Below are 19,951 nucleotides of genomic sequence, written 5' to 3'. Positions count from 1 at the left end.
ATATTGCACAAAAAGTTCTGCTGCACAAATAACAACTGTCCTTGCCAGCTGCTTGGTCAGAGCAGGAGGGACACTTGCAAACAAATTGTTCAATAACAGGGATTGACAGAGGGATCTCTGTCAAATACGTATATTTAAGATATTTAAGCTATTCAGCAAAGAAATGGTAGGTTGGAAAGCTACGCATGGTTGTCTTTTTACAGTATCATCTCCTGAAGTTACCAATAAAATTTGCACTTCATTAGCACAACCATGTAGAATAAAAAGTTGACAAACTTTTCAATCAAATCAAAATGCATTGCATTTATTTACAGCTTGCCAGGAAATGACTAATTAAATGGGTTTCACCTCCTTTTCCTCATTTCATTGTGATCATGCAATTCAGATAGTCTTTAAAAATGAAGAAGCATTTTCTCTTGTGAGCTGGGGACTGTTCCCACACCTGAAAAGAGTTTGTGTGCGTGGATGTGCATATGAGTACCTGGATTTTTTACTCTGAAGCAGGCCAAAATGACATAGAAATATAATGCTGCTTCATTTATTAACACTTCTTATGGTCAACAAGAAAGAGTAATTTATTTTGTATCAAGCACTTGATTTCCAGGTGATGTAGTAGGTAATTTGGAGGCCTTCCTCTTGGCGTTAGTTATTCCAAAATGTTGCACCTCTGTGGAGCTCCCCAGGTGTCAGTGGGTATTACACAGCCCATGTCAAGTCAGTGTGATGGTGAGATCAAGGCATTCACATTTGCACAGGGTTTTTTTGGAGATAAAAGCTATGCTGGTGTATGCTGCCTAACATTGTGCTGCAGATTGAGGCACATAGAGTGATCTTGGAAAATCTCTCTTATTCTTATTCATCACCTCCTTAATTGTATTTCTGTTCCACTGTGGCATTCCCAGTAAGTTATGGTATTTTCCAGAAGTTCAGGGAACCAGCGATGAGAGAGATTACCTTTGGCTTTATGGTTTGTAATTTTTTATTTTAGCAGTAATTTGGCTAAGTGATCTAAGTAAAAAAAAAAAAAAAAAAGCATTAATGAATGTGTTGCATGTGAAGAAATTATGATGATATGTAAAGAAAATAACTTAAGAAATGGACACACAGTTGACCTCAAATGGTGACAAATGTATCCTGAGGGCTTTGTCTGAACATATTTCTGGCACAGAGAGACGTTGCCTCACCCTCAAAGTTTGAGGTTTCTACAAGTTAGAAAGACAAGGATGCCTTTCAGGAACATCCTCATTTTTTAGATCTTGTTAATGAAAAAAAGCCATTTGTAAATGTTATGCTAATATTTATAAACTTAATAAATGATCAATGGCGATTGTCGTTTGGAAGATACTGAAGGAATTGGAATTGCTTCTATGCACATACTTCACACATATATGCTATATTTTTCAACTACTTTCAGTCTACTGTCATTATCATTAAAGTCCAAATGCCATTAGTGTTTTATCTCTGCAATTCCTGGCCAGTAGAAAAAGAATAGGTTTTGATGAAGTGGGATAAGAAGGTTTAAATAAATGGCTGGCAAGCCTGATTCTCTTTCTTAAGTGACATATGTGAACTGCTGCCATTCATCCAGTGGAGGGAAGGGCACCAGTGAATTCTGCTAAAGCTGTATAGATTCATTTATTCTTACATTTGAATTGACAAGCTTCCAAAGCCTCCTTGATAACATTCCGTACTTTCAGCCTGTGTTTATCTTTTAGGAACAAGGCTGTTGCATAAACTGTGTGCTGGAGACACTGAGGACCTCTGTGTTTATGCATTAGTTGCTTAAATGAACTCATAGACACAAGATGTTAAAAAATATTTTTTTATGTTCAGTATTATTTAGATACATAGAAAAAAACATTACCTGAGTCTGCCTCAAAAAATGTTGTTGGTTATAGCCCTGAAATATCTAGCTTCAGGGGAGGAACAAAAAATGGTTACACTACAGTTTTAATGTCTTAATAAACTATTGTGCCTTATTTTTTCCAGATTATTATTATTTTCTATCAAGTGAATGTTTAATTGGAAGGCACTATTACAGGCACATAATTTGTCATAAAATTAAATTGCTAATATTAAATGCATCATCTTCCATAAATAGTATTACAGTACTGTTCTAGTCTTTTGTGAAGCTATCGCCTGAAAAAACGCCATAAGCTTGTGATATTACATAGAACAGAAAAATGTACAGGAAGAGATAGAAAATTTGGGGTAAAACTTCATCCAAAGTTACCACATTAATTTCACAGTGTGTTGGAACTGTATATCTGAAAGGGAACTTGAACGTAAAGCTATGTAATGATAGAGACTGAATACATGTAAATATATTTGATTTAAATCAAATATACGAGATTAATATTTATTCTTAGAAATAATGTATACATCTGTACTGCATCCAGAACTGAACACATACTCTGTATCTTTGTATTTCTGTGTTAACAGGATGAAGGCAGCCACAAGTATTTATTAAATGCATGTGTGTACCTGCCTTTGTGGGCCTGTATGTGCTTATACACAGGCATATCTATATGTTTCACATGAACATGTAAGATTTAAAAACCTGTACTGAACCATACAAAGGTGTTGCTGATGTTTGAAGATCTTTGTGATTTGGTGTCTCCTAATTGCAAGTGGTTTAATTTAAACATTACTCATATTTTTATAAATGTCTAAAGCACTACCATGATGACTACCATTAAAGAATAATTTTTCTCTCTCTCAGATTGTACTACCGGCAGTAGAGACCTGCCTTTACTCAGTCAGTCACCTTATTTGTATGTGTCTTACATGATTGCTGTGCATAAAGAAAGGAAGTACAGTAGAGGAAAAGACAGAATGTAAGAAGAAACGGTAGAGGTTTGTAGAAGAGAAAGATAACTACATTTCATTTCCAGAAAATAAGGCATAGCCTGTCACCAGGCTAACATTTGGAAGTCTGTATTTTTAGGTGGTTAGAGACTTGCTGAAAACCTGTAGTAATTTGCTTATGATAAACTTGAATAGTCAGTTAAGAATATTAGAAGAGTAGTTTGATCTTCAAGTATTGCCATAGACCACTGACAGGTTTTTATTCCATGTTTCTTCAGAGTTGTATTTGTGCATGAAATTGTATATACATCCTTATTACCTTGGGTTTTTTCCCCCCCTAGTCATTATTGAAGTCCTGCTGTTTTTTCTCTCTATGCAAATGTACACTATAAAATGTATAGAAAAATTGCCTTTTTCCACCATAAAAATCTGGGCACAAGAGTATATCTAAATATATCTATTAGAGCTTTGTTACAGGCTATATTCCACCTTTCCATCTCTTTCTTAGTTTTTATTTCACAGGAATTGTTCACAGAATAAAATATTCTTCCATCTAGAGATAGGTATTGGGTAACTACTATCTGTTAGAAATAAACATTTAGAGATGTGAGTAATTTAATGCAGATTAATATTCTGTAGTGACCTCAACAAGACATATTGTGATTTGGATGGAGAATTCACAACGAGGACTGAAGTGACAAATGCACAAAATCTCTTGGAGAAATAGTGGTGTGACTATTCCTGATATGTGATATAAGTCAGGTCTAGTGGTATGACTGAAATAAATGTGTTTGCAGGATCAGTTCCACTTCTGAGTAATTTACTGTTTCATTCAACTGTTCCCATGTATTTACCTGTGATTAAATACAGGTAACTTTAACCAGAGCAGAACTAATATAAAAAACAATTGGCAAATCAAAAAATGTCATTAGTGTTTTAAAAACGTTGTGAGTTGAATAATGGAATTACTTGCAGCTTCAAACTATTTTATATGCTGGTAAACATGACTAGGCTTTTTTATGTACACATATGTAGCATTATAGTATAGCTGTTGCTTTATAAATATTAATCTGTGTTAATGTATTTTAAAGATACATGGCTTACAATGATCACTTGCATACAAGGCGATGTCTATTTGGAACAGATTAAAAATGATGCAGAATATATCCCATATAGCATTTTACTTCTGTAGAATTATGCTTACTTTTCTAGAAGGGAAGGCAGCTACAGTGTTTTATTTAGCATTTATGGTTGAAGCAAATTTTTTATGAATAGAGATGATGCCAAAACTGTATTTTCATGTTCTTCCTTTCAACTGTGGTACACCTTTCCCTATGACGTGAGAGTCCAGCCAGAAAAGTACCGCAACATGCTGCAGCTAAGGAACACACATCTGCTGGTGGTAGAGTTCCAGCCCAGCCTACTGCGTAGCAGCAGAGCCCTGTACACCTTCTCTGAACAGGGTCACCAGTTTGAGTCTCCCTCCTCTGCTCCATCATTCTTTTCCCTGAAATTACATCAGTCTAATTTCTTTGAAACCACGGCCCTTCTCTGAATATATTTGGCGTTTAGTGGAAGATTAAAAAATTAGCAAAGGGTAAATGACGACGAGACCATTGCATAACCCTTGTTTCTTTAGGAAACCTGGTAAATCAACAAAACCCCCTAGACTACAAATGAAATGTTTTGGTGAGGTAATAATGTAAAATTTATTTCAGATAGGCTGTTAAGAATGCTTTAATTAATGTTTTTGTCTGTTGTTCTTATGATCAAGTCTTGCACACTTGGTCATATATATTTTTTTTCTATGTCAAATAAGCATTAAAAAAACTTAGCAAGTTTACCTCATAGCATATTTTAAAATAATTTCTTGCAACTGGATTGAGTGGGTTCCATAAAATGCAGATAACTTTGACTACCACAGAGTTCAAGAGTAAAGCGACTGGGGAGGTGGTCTGTTTGCTGGCATCCCTTCTGAACTGCTGTGTTACCCTGGTGATTTAGTTGCTGTTCCTGAAAGGAATACTTCTCGCAGTGATAAAACAGCACTGGCAATTTTGATTAGGAAATTCTGAGATATTCCCAGAAGTGCTGCTTTGCAGAGATATGGTGCCAAATGCTATGGTAATTTAAAGTAAGTGCAACCCCCACTAAGTAACTGGAACCGCACAGAATGTAAATCACTGAAGAATTTGTCCTGTTATGATGTCTCAGCGTGGAACAAGAGTTATATATATGAATTATTTTTAAACTGTTGATTTTAAGTAATGCCTGCTATTCATGTTACTTAAGGTAAGAGATGATATTTTGCAGTATTTTGCAGAAAATGTTATATATTCTACATAAAAAACACCAGATAGACTATTCTAAACAAGGACGCTGCTTTTTTTTTTATTGTTTCATGTGTAAATGTGAAACTAGATTGAAAGCACTCCCTTTTCTTTTTATCTGTGTGAGTCTCAGACAGTTTGGACCGTGGATACCATGGGTGTCAGACCTGGAGGTTCCCCAAGGCAGAAACTTTTAAAGGACTCCTTAGCAGCAAAAGAACTTCAGACCATGGAAAAACACCTAGCTGGTATGTATGCTAGCAGGGGATCATAAAATGCTTAGCAGTATTCACTCAGCTAGCTCTGCCAATATTTTAGACAAAGGAAAAATTAATCTATGTAACATGCTGATGAAAACAGATAAAAACTTCAAACTTCCCCTTTTCTTCATTGAAGAAAACCAGCACAGTTATTGTTGTGTTTGTAGATGTAATTAACTTTGCTTTAATTACAGTAAATACAGTAATTAAACTGTGTTAAATATACTGCAGTCTAACAGCTTAATAATGCACCTTTTTTGTTTGTTTGTTTTCACATTTTACCAAGACTTACGCAATAAGGAGGTACGGATGCTTCACCTACAGTTAAGTAGTCTTTACAAAAGACTGCAGTGGACCTTTAGCTTGAGAACAGATTGCTTTGCAAGAAAAGGCCACCTTATTCATGGGACTTCTAGCCAAGTCTGTTAACTTGCATGCAGTGGAACATCTGCAACATCTTTGGTGGGATAACCATTTCTAAAAGGTCAAACAACTCCCCCCCCCCCCCCCCCCTTTTTTTTTTCAGTGGAAATATGCTTCAGAGGGATGATGGTAATGAGGGATATCCTAGGATATAGTTTGAAATTTGTTGTTCTTTGTAATCAATATTTTCTATCTTCAGCTTTAGTTACAAGGCGTGGCATAGACCTGTAGCGGTGGTAGTCCTATATTATGCATCCTATTTGTCATATGATGAAAGCTGAGCTTTGTGGGCCAACTCTATGAAAAGTAATGCAGAACTGGAACATAAAGACTGTATATGTGATGTGGAGGGAGAAATGAAATTTATCTGACCCTTCTTTCAAGCTGTTCAGAGAGCGAGGCAGAGAACTTGCCACTTTCAGTGTGATTTTCTAAAAGACTTTGACACCTATCCTACCGATAATACTGGTGTGAAAAGCTTGGGAGCTGTATCCTCTTTAGAGAGAGGTACAGCTGTTGCATTTCTGTCTAGGGGCTGTTGCAGCTGAAGGCAAGAAAGAAGACAAAGTTACAAGCACAATGTGGGAGGCTCTTCAGAAGTTTTTGCTCATAATGGAGCAAGAGCTAAAAATTTTGATATCTACAAATGAAGATATTTTAGACAGGTTTTGTTTCTGTCAACAGAAATACTGTCATTCAATTATTATTTTTTTCTGGCAGGTTCAAGTCACTGTAGCTATTAGAGATATAGCCACTGCCAGACTAGACTGAAAAATCCATGAGCCCTCTATCCAACCTGGAACTGCCAGGAACATCTAGTGGGAGCCAGGACACCAGCAGGCCAAGCTTTGGTCATCAGGTTTCTGTGGCACAGCAGGGACCTGAGTTACCCCAGGGCTCTCTGCCACTGAGGCAGCACTTGCCTTCCCTGCTGTTGCTGCAGTTGTCACTCAGGAGGGGTCTGCTGAAGATCTTCCTGCTTTGATTTATGTCCTAACTGGTTGCACTTCCATGGTTGTACAAGCTGTTCTTGTATGCAGTATGCTCTGAAACGTGCAGTTCCTTTAGAACTCCCTTGGCAAAGCTGACAGTAATAATTACCATATTCAATAGAATATGCAATACTTAAATACTTAATCGACTGTAAGCTAACTAGCTACATTCACTCAGTCTCTGAGAGAGATTCAGTCTGCTGTTGTGTGACCTGCAAGGTCTTCCCTCACAGTAGTGCTGTTGTGATTTGGCTTTGGGCCTGTTACTTCAGTAACACTGTAACGTGGGGTTCAGTCATTCTGCTATTCAGTAATTTTCGTCTACCTGAGAAATTCACGAGACAACAGCCCAACTCTTGTCCAGTCCTAATAATTCATGTCCTATTATAACACCAGTGCTACCTGAGACAATTATTCCCCTCATAGACAAGCTATAACATTATTTCCATTAAGAGTCAGCTCAGATGACCTCAGGAAATAATGCTGTGGTTTTACTTAGCCTTATTTGTCTCATACATTTGCAAAATTCAAGTATCTCTGATACCAGCAAGTCTCCTTGTTTCAGTTCTCTTCCCAAGTACACTGGAACCTATTAATTCTACCCAATACTAGGCAGTCATTTAGATACCTGAATTATGACTTGGACTATCTGCGTCATGATGAAATGTGGTCCCCTGTTTCGGATACACCTTCTTAAGGAGCCTGTCTTTTTCTTAAGGACTATAGGACTATATGCTGGATAAAAGTCATAACATAAGGCACAATTTGGTACCTGTGCCTAAATTAGAGACTAGCACCAACTGCCACTGCCAGCAACTGCCTCAGTACCTTGATATTTGAACGGTATTTTTACAAAATCAGATATTGAAGCAGTTCTCTTTTCCTTATGTACATATGGCTTGAAATACTGTCTGAGATCCGGTGTCTTATGTTACTGTGGCTGCTTTATATCACACGCAAGCAGAGAATATTTTTTTTTGGTAGTTGATTCCAGTATCTTGCCAATTTGGTTTGTTAAACTGATTCTGTTGTCATTGGATACTTCTGGAATATATTTTATCATAAGAAGAACTATTAAATGCATAAACAGTTCGTAAGTGCATTATGAATCATATCCTTATTCTGGTGTTTCTGATATGAAAGTAAAATGCCTTTGTGTTGCTCTGTTGCCTGCATTTTATTTTCCTTTAAATGACATTGACAAAGGATTTAAAAAATCCTAAATTATAATTCAATTCTGGTATTTACTATAGATCAGATAATACTATAAAGCGGGAGATGTGTGATTTTTCTTCTTTCCTTTCTGGTTGAAAAGCTGATATTGAAGCAAAATCAGGAAGAGGATGTCTGCTAAAGAAAACTGAATAATTACGCTATGGAAACATGTTAATTATGTGTAGGAGAAATTATTAGAATAATTGGTTTATCTGCAGGCTTAATTACTATATGGAATTAAGGAAACATGAGCCAGAATAAAATGTTTATTTAGCTATAATCATTCAATATTCAGATAATTTCTTAGCATACTGAATCATCATGGGGAAGTTAGTGGTTGGTAATTTTGCAAAGATGTAGGCTAATGTGAATCTTTAAAAGAACATACTCCTCATTTGGTTTAAATCAGGTAGCCCACACTGTCATTTTTTGGCCCCTGAATTTTTGCCAGACATCTTACAAGTTCCAAAGTTATGTGTATTGATTATTTTAAAAGCATAAATGGAGAGTACTTCAAGACATAATTATTTCAAAATGGAAGTAAATTATTTTAAGAGGTCAGCAAGATAGCAATTAGAAATATTCTTAACTGTGTGCTAGAAACAGTAAGTTGTTTTGAAATTTGCTAACAGCAAAACATTTAAAGAGTTGAGAGACACTTTCATCTGAAGCTTTCACAACTATTTGTTTTACCAGATTTTCTAGTAATAGCATTTGAAATGTAAGGACTATCTTGTATTAGACTAGTAACATGAAATTGACAAAGCTTATTTTCCTATTTTCGAGGTGTTATTATAAAATAAGTTAATGTTAAAGGCAGCACATCTTTAATTATTTTACACAGAGCATTCCTTTTATACCTACTGGTAATCAAGTGGAAGAAAATCTAGTTTTCCAATATGCAGTTTAGGATTTGTTTCTTTTAAGACTTTTAGAATGTGAAATTATTGTTAACAAAATAAAAATGAAATGCTCATATAAATAAGTTCACTTAATAGGCGTTTAAATCAGTAGAGCCTTGCAGATTCACAGCTTCTGGGACTGTGACTTGTACAGTTTAATAGGAAACAGCACTGATTTTCTAAAGATAACCAACTGTTCTCATCAAAACCAAGTTACAGTAGAGTACATGCCAGTGGGAGCGAAAATTCATAACAATTGTGTAAGGTAAAATAAACTTGAGTAAACTGTTCCTTAAGCTTGACATTTTTACTTGCAAGGACTTTCAGTACATTAGCAATGCTAACCTAAATTCCCACTGTCCTCACCTAATTCTGTTGGATATATCAGATTTTATTCATTAGAAGCATTGGTAACATTTAAATGAATTCAAAAGACACTTTTCATCTCTATCCCTGATCTTTTCTGGTTTTAAATAGGATCTTATTCCTTACAACTGTGTGAGGGGCTTTAAATAGGATCTTATTCCTTACGGCTGTGTGAGGGGTACGGACAGGACAGCCAAATGGTGGCCACTTTTTCTCCTTGGATTCTAGATGTTGGTGACCCCCTCACCGGCTGTGGCACTGACAGCAGGCCAGAGCACAAAATTCAGATTCAGACAGGATCGCAGATCCAGATGTGCCAGAGTTCAAGGGTTTTGTTTGGGCAGTGGACAGTGAGGCCAGAAGCAGAAGTCTCACCTTGAACCAGTTTTGGATTGCCCTTCGCTGCAGCTGAGGATGGCAGGTTTCACTCACTGCTCCATCTTGGTTTGATGCTAATGAGAAACCGTGCAAAAGCCGCAGAGAGATAGCTCTGAGTAAATGAGATGAAGTTTTATAGGCTGTATCGATGTTCAGTGAAGTGGTAATATTTTGTTTCTGTGGGATAGCTGTGTTTGCAGTAAATCAAATGTAAATAAACTTGAGGAAATGCTTTTCACGCATTTGAACTGTTAATTCTGATGCCTTATATTTTAAGGTCAGATAGATTTTCTCTGCACAGCTTCAGGTTGTCACTAACACTGGAGAAAATCCATAGGAGTTTTAAACCACAGAAACAGAAAGAGTTTCTTTATTTTCTTTTTGTGTGTGTGTGTGTGTGTGTGCGCACAGATATTGAGAAGGACCTGGCACTATGGGAAGAAGCGAGACTCTCACGAAGCCCTAGTATCCAACATCATAGTTTAGTTACATCTGACCATCAAAGTAATCTTCAAGCTACACAGGGCCAAAACCCAAGGCCTCAGGTGCCAACACAGATGGGGAAGAACATTCAGCTCCAAGGAAACAAATCACCACCGCTGCCGGCTAACAGCAGAACACAGGTCTCCAGCGTTGCAAACAGCAGGCCTCCAACGCCCGGTACGCAAACCAACAGGCCACCAACTCCATCAGCTCCGGGGAGCAGACCAGCGACCCCAAATAGCTTGCTGTCACGGCCTCTTACCCCTAGCAACCACGGAAATAGGGAAGGCGTCATTAGCATGCAAAGAAGCAGATCTTTGACATCTAAGAGCCAAATGGGGAGGACCCTCAGCACTGCTTCAGGGCTTGCTGTGCAAATGAGTGGAGACATTCTTGGAACTGTCACTACTCAGAGAAGCAGCTTATCAGAAGTAAGATTTTCGATTTAATGTTTTTTGCTATGTTTAAAAGCTGCTATAACATGAAGACTAGATTATGGTTCATATTGAAGTAACATCCGTATACCTAATGTAACTTACTACTTGAAAAAGAACTTTAAATATAATGATGAGAAAATTAGCAGGAAATACTGCTCAGCTTTGAGAGGTACTGATTAGAGAATGCCAGGATTTATTTACAGAAAACACTGCAGCACTCATACACCCCAGATTTTCTATGGGCTCTGTAGGGTTTTGCTTGCATGATGCACAGCAGTTTTATTAGCCTTACAGTTTCCAAGAGGTGCGTACCTCTGGAATATTAAATGCAACTTTTCTTTTTTTTTTCCTGCCACACTAACAGTGCATAATACTTCCTCGCTATGCTTTTTATTTCATTTTTTGGACGCGTTGGAATGATTAGTTAGGCATCGCTGAATGGACAAATTTTCCAAAACACAAAACTGAACTGCAGTGAAAAAACATCCAACATTGCTGAATCACTGCGTAGTACTATGTGCATGTTAACTAGGCTGATTCAGAGCGTAAAAACTTCCTGACCCATATTAAAGGCTTTACAGGATTAGTTTTTGTTTAAAACAAAACAAAAGGAAAAAAGTTAAAGTACCTTGTAAATTTTGAGTGGGATCTCCTCCGCTAGCCTTAGCTGCCTTAAATATAACTTCAGTGTATAGGCGGTGGAAATAAAAACACTTGTGAAAGAATAGCCCTGCTGTCTATCGCAGATACATGCCTTACAAAGGTGAGTTTTTTTCTCAGGAAATGCCAGTCCTTCTTTACTGACATGAGAAGGACCTATATGTCTAGATTGCTAATTTTTAATGGTGGAATAAGTCGGTTCCCACCATTCATTACCAATCTCTTTGTAATCCATTTGTCAAAACCTGGAGAGCTTTTTTCCAAGACTGAAAAAAATATTATGCTTTTAGATAATTGTTTCTGAGAAGTATTATTTGTTTTAAAAATCTGTTGTGTATGACACTTGACACAATGTATTATCAGTCTAATGACGACTTAAAGAAAACTAAAAATGTTTATAATAATATTGCTTAGAGATGTTTGTAGGAAAATGAGAGATTTGATACTTAGTATAATCTTGTAATTAAGTGTATGGCCTCCATTATTTATTGTGAAAGAAAGGAAATGAGGCACAGATAACTCTAAACCTAAAGAATTTGGGGAAGAAATCTTACTTAAATTTGGTGGAAAAAATCCTCATTTTGGTGTTTGAATGGCAGTGCACTAATCCTGTCACTTGAGCTACTTCTTCACCTAAATTGGATATCCATCTTAAAGACATTGGGACTGAAGGTGACTACAGTTCTATTGAAATTATCTTCACTGACAGTTGAAATATTTCCAAACCAGAAGTTTTCCATGGAAAAAAAAACCCAAACCCAACAGTAATTGTAACAAATTTATTTTTTAACAAGCATAAAACCATTGTCTTCTGTTTTGAGGAGTGGATATGTTTGTGTGTTTGAATTTCTTCACATGCCAGAAAATGGGAACTGAAATTCGTTTTTAACTAAACATGTTCAGAATAGATGAAGGGTTTCATTGTTTCCCACTAAACACTTCTCTCTTTCTTTCCTTCTTTTTAAGCACCCCTGTTCTTAAATGATGCATAGTCACGTGATGCCAACTAGAGTTATTATATAGACTCCTGAAAGTGCCATGTAAGGAGCACTGCATCTCCACCAAGGGACACCCGGTCTGTCCATCAATCCTGATCTTTCTTGTAATGAGACAGGCAATTAAAAGTGGTTTCTTCCACAGCCTTTCTGTAGTTAATAGTAATAATAACTGTGAGTCCCATTTCATTTGCTGTGACTTGTTACTTCGGTTTGCCAAATCCCAAGCTTTGCTGATAGCTCTTACAATGTGTCCTGGCATACTTTCAATATATGTATTTATATGTTTCATGAACTTTAAGAAATGAGCAATATTATTACCCAGTTTTACAGTTAGAGTAGCATGTCTGGTTTCAACCAGCAAGCCCACTGTAAATCTCAGCATTTCTGTGTAGGATCTTACCCTCTGTTACAATCCCTTCTAGAAGTGACAAATTCTTTTCTTTCTCTTTGCCTACTGGGTACAGTAGTACATTAGCTGCTAGTGACCTAGTTTGAACCCTGTTTATCCTTTTCTGGCGTGCATAAGTGACCTTTGACATAATGGAAAATTGTCTTGGGACTAGCTCTCCTGTGAAGGGAAAAACTGCTAATATGACACTTTCATACAGAAGACCTTCTTTTACCAAGCTTTAAAGGCCCTTGGATGTCAGAAAGTAGCTGACGGAGGTCTGGCCAATCTGCCGCTACCAGCCTCATCTTTGGATGCTCTTCTAAGCATCTTCTAAGCTATCGTTGCCCACTGAAGTTCTTGATCACTTAGAGAATTGGGTTTAGACACAACATACACAGGAGGCACCTCTGTTCAGTGACATTTTTTGCCATGTTGGAGATGTCTCCCTGTTTATGGCCACGTGAGTTCATCTTGTGTCACAGCTTCTGTCTGACCATGTAGTCAAATTTTAAAAATTCAAAGGTTGCCTGGGGTAGAAGAACAACAAAGTTCTGTCTCTCTTTGTACTTTTACGGATCACAAAGATGAAACTTGAGGCTGATACTGTAAATTGTTTTGCAACTTTCATTGTAGGTTTTGCATCCTCTCGCTGTATAAAAACAGTAAAATAAAAGAAGGGAAATTGCCTTTCTTCTTCTTAGCTTTATGGTGTGAACTGGGAATTTCCACTAGATTTGAATACACTGTGGTTATATTGCCAATACTATAGAAGATGCTATGATAAGATTTACAGATAATTCTGCTTCCTCACTCGTAGGTGGTGCTCATGGATTAACCTGTACAAAGTTGATACATATTTGATGAGAGTAAGTCTGGTGAAAAGGATGTGATTACTGGCTACCAGGAGCATGTTTTACCATAAGGAACTTGAATTAAAGAATTCAGAATCTGCATGAGTTTACACTGTGCTGTCACTTGTTTTTTTATCAGGAATTTTAGCATATCTCTCAATGCCTTATGTGTGCTTCCTAGTTTGTAATGCATTTCAGAGTAACGTAACAAGTCTAAAATACAAACATTTTACTGATTAATACTATTCAGAGTTCTTAAGTTTTAGTGAAGTTCATGCAGTAGCTCAGGGTGGTTTAATCTTGTTATAGCACAAATCTTAAATAATTTGGCAAGTACTTAACATATCAGCTGTTAAGAATGTTTTGGGTTTTCTAATGCTCAAGACATAAAGATCTGAGATTTTGTGGACAAGTTTCTGCCTCTTGGCGCACATAATATTACAAAGTTCTAACAGGTGTTTTTTATTAGCAGCTCTGTTCAAGGCTGAATTGAATTATAGCAAAGAAATGCTACCTAGAGAAATAGTTTTATTATCTCTATAAAGCTAATAAATCATGGTTCCAAATCCTTTGACAGAGATACTTTTATGCATTTACCTTATCCTTTGGTGTTTGTATAAATTGACAAAGGAATGTTGAATCCTGCTTATCGCTTTAGGATGGATTCCATTGAAGTGACACAATTCTGTGATAGTTATCAATAGCTTTGAGATGAAAATACTGCTTACTCCCTTGTTTACCATTACATTTTCTGAATGCTCGGAATTTTACAATTACTTTATTTATCCAGATGGTTTAAAGTGGTATTCAGTAATCTTTATTGGTCTGTCATAGTTGACAGTGGGAAATTTCAGCTTATTTGAGTATAGTATTGATTAGCACAAGTTTTCTTCCTACTTACTAGAGTACAGAGCATAACTTGATATGATGAGGACTCTCTTTTGGGTCAGATACTTCCACGCTGTTCTGCTGCCTGGCTTAGTTCTTTATTCTGTGGTTTTGGAAGATTAAAAAGTACGCTGGTCAGTGTGAGAGCCTACTGCAAGAATCCTGTTCTGTGAACAGAACCACTTTGCCCAGTTCAGTGCTGCGGTCAGCAACCTTCTCGAACACTAAGCACATTTGAAATGGCAATACATGCATAAAGCCTGGAGCTCCTTCCTGAGCTTGGTGTTGGGCCATTGTGGCAGTCTTTGTGGATTTCTTTGGCAGATTACTAGCAGAATTACTAATTTACTCCCAGTGAGTTAGATCTTGATTAAACAGCCTTTGGTCAACAAGAACTGATTTGAATAAGCCGTTTCTGTTTATAAACCAGAGAGCCGAAACAATAACGCTGTAGCGCTATGCAATACAATTTTACTTTGAATATGTAGATTCTGTTTTTCAGCTGGTGTAAAAGATGACACGGCTATTACCCCCTCCCTTCTTTTTCAGGTACTTATAAGAATCTGGCCAGTAATTTTATGATATCTGGCTAATGTTTAAGTTCTTTTTTAGAGACTAGACTTGCATGTTTGAGATGCTTTTGAAAATAAAACTGTGCACTCCAGTCTTGTCTCTCACCTTGAATATTGCAAAGGAACCTGTCAAAGTATTTTATATGTCTGTGTGTGTATGTGCTCACATACATATATGTGTGTGCATGGAAAAATATTTGTATATACATACCTATATACCTTATAGAAAAAAGGAGGCAATTGTAAAGCATTTTAAAAAGCATATATTCAGTTGTGTATGGATTTTTAACGGTGTAAAACATGATGCTTAGAGTTTTATGGTATCTTGGACACAAAAGTTTCCATAGCATTTTTCCTTCCTAGGCTTTCTCCTTCTCCAATAAAACCACAGATTCTAAATCAAGTTTCAGGTCCCTGTTCTTACTAGATTGGAGATGGTGAAAGTTCAGACAAGTGAAAGCCTTGCTTAAACAAATCATGCATGACATGTCTAGGCATAGTCCAAAAACCGTAAGGACAAATGGAATATACACATTAAGATTTTGTTCTGTGATGCTGCATTTTTAAGATGAGTATGTATATGTTTGTGGCTATAGCAGACAGATAGCTAAAGAGACTTTTTTTTTTAATAGATAAATAAATAAGAATTAAAAAAATTCTAGGGAGTCTGCATATTCTCTACATTCTGGTTTTATTTCACAACACAATTATTGGTTTTTTTTATTGAAGGCTTTCTCCTCTCAGGTTAAGTGAGGCTAGAGTGTCTGCTACAGTCTGCGTTGATATAGACCATTCTCTGTCATTTTATCTAAAATAGATCTCTTTGTGGCAGGATGAATTCTTACAACAGCTTCAGCTTGCTCATCAGCCTTGGATATTGCCAAGTGACACAGAAAGTGAAGGAATGGAAGCTGACCAAGACAAATGTAAGTATATTTGTTAGGACCAGATAATATGTCAAAAACCCTCAAACTAACTTCTCTTCTTCAAACAGTATGACTTCAAATTCTATGACGTTTATGCCTGCTCACAGGAGCTTTTCTTATAAGTACCAATTAATCATTTGTTTGAGGGCTGAACTTTTTAGGATTGATTTACGTAAGTTTTCTAACAGTCACTGAACAATGACGAAATGATCAGAGACCCCAGTTTACTTAACTAAATTAAACAATTTGTCCTGATGTGTTAAAGCATCCGTTCCATGGAAGTAGCATGAAGTTGAAATAGATACTCTGTTTCGTAAATCTGTATTGACCAGCAAAAAAACCCACAGTAGCTCTGAAAAGTAGAGCCTTCCTCCTCAGGCCTGTGACTCCATTCTCTCTGGTTTACCTGTGTTCTTTTGAACTCCTCTACTGTATGAAAAAAAAAATTCTTAATCACACAAGTAATCCCTAATATCCTGTACTCTTTGAAGCAGTTGTCTTATCATGAAAGCAAGGGGGTCAGCAGGATCATAACCTAATTGACAGAACAAGTAACAACAAGTAACATGCTATAAATTGTAATACATGCAAACTGTAGCAAGTTCTATCTTGCTGAAAATATTAAATGCTTTGCATTTTCTTTTTTAATTCGCTGTAGATTCGTGTATGCAAGGCAGAATATACACACTATTTCCCAACACATTTTAAGTGATATACTTGAACAGATGATTTAATCAGCATGTTTAGAAAATGTAATATATTCTACTAAAACTTCTTTAAACATGCAGAGTTAAAATAAGAAAAGGCCAATTTTATTACAGAATGGAACAGTTGGGTAAGGGATTAATGAATAATAAAAATCATGCCAGGTAAACAGAATAGATTTTTAAATTGTGCCACATTAAAAAAATTAAAGAGTTTTCTATTCATATACCAGTTTCACAAAACCATACATAGCTTGGGGTTTGACTATGAAATTTCAGTTTACACAGTGAGATACTGAAGAGCGTGTGCCAGTTTTTTAACACTAGTACAGTGCTGAAATGAAGTTCTGTGTGTCCAGCTGATTTTAGTCCAAAGCCAGTAAGTCCAGTTTGACTTGCACCCGAACCTTCTACCTGACTTTGGGCTGAAGCTGACCTTAGGAGGCCAAAGGGAGAGCCTGGTACATGCCTTCTCTGTGCATGTGAATTTTCCTCTGTATTTTCTGTAATGAATTTACAATCCCACAAACATTGGTAGGACTGGCTGTGCACACAGACTGGGGCTGATTATGTGATCAGGCAGACTGATGCTTCAGAACACATCAGATGCACAGCATGGTTCTTTTATAGCTGCTGTACCTGCATTGCCTGGGTGTGGGGACTTCTGAGCATCCAAGATCCTGTACTGTAAGATTCCAATAATCCCAGCAGATCATTGTCACTGCCCAGTGTGAGAGAGTAGTAACTGACAAAAAGTTTGGTCCTATCACCAGATCAGTAGAGATGATAGTTGCCTAACTAATAATAATTTTTTTTTTCTGGATCTGATGGTACCAAGAACAGAGGAAGGAAAGAAGGTAGCTGTACTTTCTGACCAAGAGTTCAAGCATATTGTTAAGGGCATTGTCACATGCCTCAAACACTGACAGGTTTGGGACATCAAACACCTCTCTAGGAAGTCTGTTCCAGTGTTTGACCACCCTCTTGGTAAACAAATGCTTCCTAATGTCCAGTCTAAACCTCACCTGATGCAACTTTCAACCATTCCCACATGTCCTATTACTGGACACCAGGGAGAAGAGACCAGCACCTCCCTCTCCACTTCCCCTCCTCAGGAAGCTGTAGAGAGCAATGACATCACCACTCAGCCTGCTTTTCTCCAAACTAGACAAACTCAAAATCCTTAGCCACTCCTCCTTCCAACCCTTTCACCAGCTTTGTTGCCTTTCTCTGGACACATTCACATCCTTAAACTCGGGTGTCCACAACTGCACACTGTATTCACAGTGAGGCCGCACCAGTGCTGACTTTTTGACCGGCCGGTTATACTGTGTTTGATGCACCCCAGAACGCGGTCTGCCCTCTTGGCTGCCAGGGCACGCTGCTGACTCATGCTGAGCCTGCTCTCGACCAGCAGCCCCGGATCCCTTTCTACAGAAGTGCTCTCCAGCTACTCCTCCCAATTTGTGCTTGTGCCCAGTGTTACTCCATCCTAGGTGGAGGATCTGGCATTTGCACTTGCTACATTTCATCCCATTAATCACAGCCCAACGCTCCAGTCTCTCTAGATCCCTGTGCAAGGCCTCTTTTCCTTCAAGAGAGTCAGCAGCACCTCCCAGTTCGGTATCATCAGCAAACTTGTTAATGGTGCATTCAACTCCTGCATCCAGATCATTGATAAATGTATTGAAGGGGACTGGCCCTAGAACTGAATGCTGAGGAACACCGCTGGTGAATAGTCACCAGCCTGATGCAGCCCCATTCATTACAACCCTGTGAGCTCTGCCCTTAAGCCAGTTCTTCACCCAGTGCACCATGAACCTGCACATCTCACAGCTGGGCAATTTTTCCAGAAGGATGCTGTGAGGAACAGCATAAAAGCCTTACTGAAATCCAGAAAAACTATTTCCACCATCTTGCCTTCATTCATTAGCCAGGTGACCTTATAGAAGGATATGAGCTTAATTAACCAGGGCTTTCCCTTTGTGAACACAGGTTGACTGTGCGGTTAACTGCGGTGTAGTTAACTGCTGCACCCTTTAGAGCAGGTCAATGTTACTACTGTTACGGCTAAAGGAGTAGAACAAAAATGTGTGATCAAAGTAATACTTTCTGTATCTGAAATCTAATAATGATAAATGCTGTTAAAATAATGTTATCATCCCCATCTGAGGTTACATGCTTGTGTCATTGGCAAGCAGAAAGTGCAGAACTGCCACTGCTGACAAAAAGAAGCTGCCAATTGCTAGTTGTAAAGTGAAGAGTCAGTGAGGGGCTTGGCATACTTGCTGATATCAGTGCTTATAGGCAGAGCAGCTGGCAAGATTGCACATCATTTTTCACCCTAAAGTTAATAAATCTGTGTGGATGTTGTGTATGTGATTTAGTGTTGAGGGGGCCAGGAGTTCGTAATTTATGAGTTTGAGCAGAAGAGCTGCAAAATTAATCTTTACAATAGCAACACCTGTTCTTTGACTCGGCTTTTAATAAATTATATGTGGATAATATTTACCACATTCTTTGACTACTTTGAGATAATAGCAGCCAGGTGTAAAGCTAGTTTTTGGTAGTGGGAAAACAAAGTGCAAAAAGAAAAGCTATGTGAGTCACCTTGAGTTTTTTTAAATGAATACCTTCTGGTTCATGTTCTGCAAGAAAAAAAGAATGAAACAGTTTTGGGGTAGCCGTTTCAAATGTAGTCAGATGTAAGAATTTAAAGAGGCTATTTTCAGAGCCTGTGATAGCTGAACAGAATTGGGTCACTTTGGCATCTCCCAACAAACATCATTTGCATACAGATACGACAACGCACATCTTGTCTGTTGGAAATGAGATCTGGGTTCTCAGTTCTTGTAAATCAGACTTTACTTTCCAAATCCTTCAGGCTCTCTGACAGCTTTTTAAAATTTTATCCTTATCAGCAAGATCCAAAGATAACTAGATGTTGTAATTTTTAAAGCTTCATACCAATTATGAAAAAATTTGAAATCAAATAGGTACTCACATAAAAGAGTATAAATGATTACAGCTTTAAAGATTAGTTATGTTAAAGAATGAAAGAAAAACATTTTTAAGAAGCACTGTTGATTTTTTTATTATAACCTCTATTTCCCCTTTATGTGCTTTATTAAATTTGTGGCTGTATGTCAGAGAGAGAGGTGTGTAATTATTTCCTCTTATAATGTAAATTTTATTGTTAAGAACTAGGAACCAATGCATGCTTTTTTAAGAACTAGTATGATTTAGTAATTAAATTTCTTCTGCTTGCTAGATTTGATGCTCTGTACACACTGAGCAAAGAGAAGTGAAAATGGCCAAGGCAATATGATCCAAAATCAAGAGTTTGTAGTTCTTTTTTTATTTTAGT

At 37.3% G+C, this 19,951-nt stretch overlaps 1 protein-coding gene across 5 annotated transcripts in view; it reads left to right on the top strand.

The window, feature by feature from the left end:
* The window catches only part of LOC308060212 (uncharacterized protein C8orf34 homolog), a 273,979-nt gene that overhangs the window by 140,150 nt on the left and 113,878 nt on the right, over positions 1 to 19,951 (top strand). For 3 of the 5 annotated variants that reach the window (XM_080378680.1, XM_080378678.1, XM_080378681.1), the window contains exons 11-13: positions 5,266 to 5,386; positions 10,086 to 10,588; positions 15,787 to 15,880. In XM_080378680.1, the coding sequence (XP_080234806.1) occupies positions 5,266 to 5,386; positions 10,086 to 10,588; positions 15,787 to 15,880 (718 nt within the window). Of the gene's footprint in view, positions 1 to 5,265; positions 5,387 to 10,085; positions 10,589 to 15,786; positions 17,417 to 19,951 lie in introns of those variants that run through there. The other 2 variants (XM_080378679.1, XM_080378682.1) reach the window with 2 other exon arrangements.

The sequence above is a fragment of the Falco punctatus genome, assembly GCF_963210335.1.
Source record: "Falco punctatus genome assembly, chromosome: 3".
Lineage (NCBI taxonomy): Eukaryota > Metazoa > Chordata > Aves > Falconiformes > Falconidae > Falco > Falco punctatus.
The sequence above is the reverse complement of the archived record's forward strand: the minus strand, read 5'-3'. Positions and strand labels throughout refer to the sequence as shown.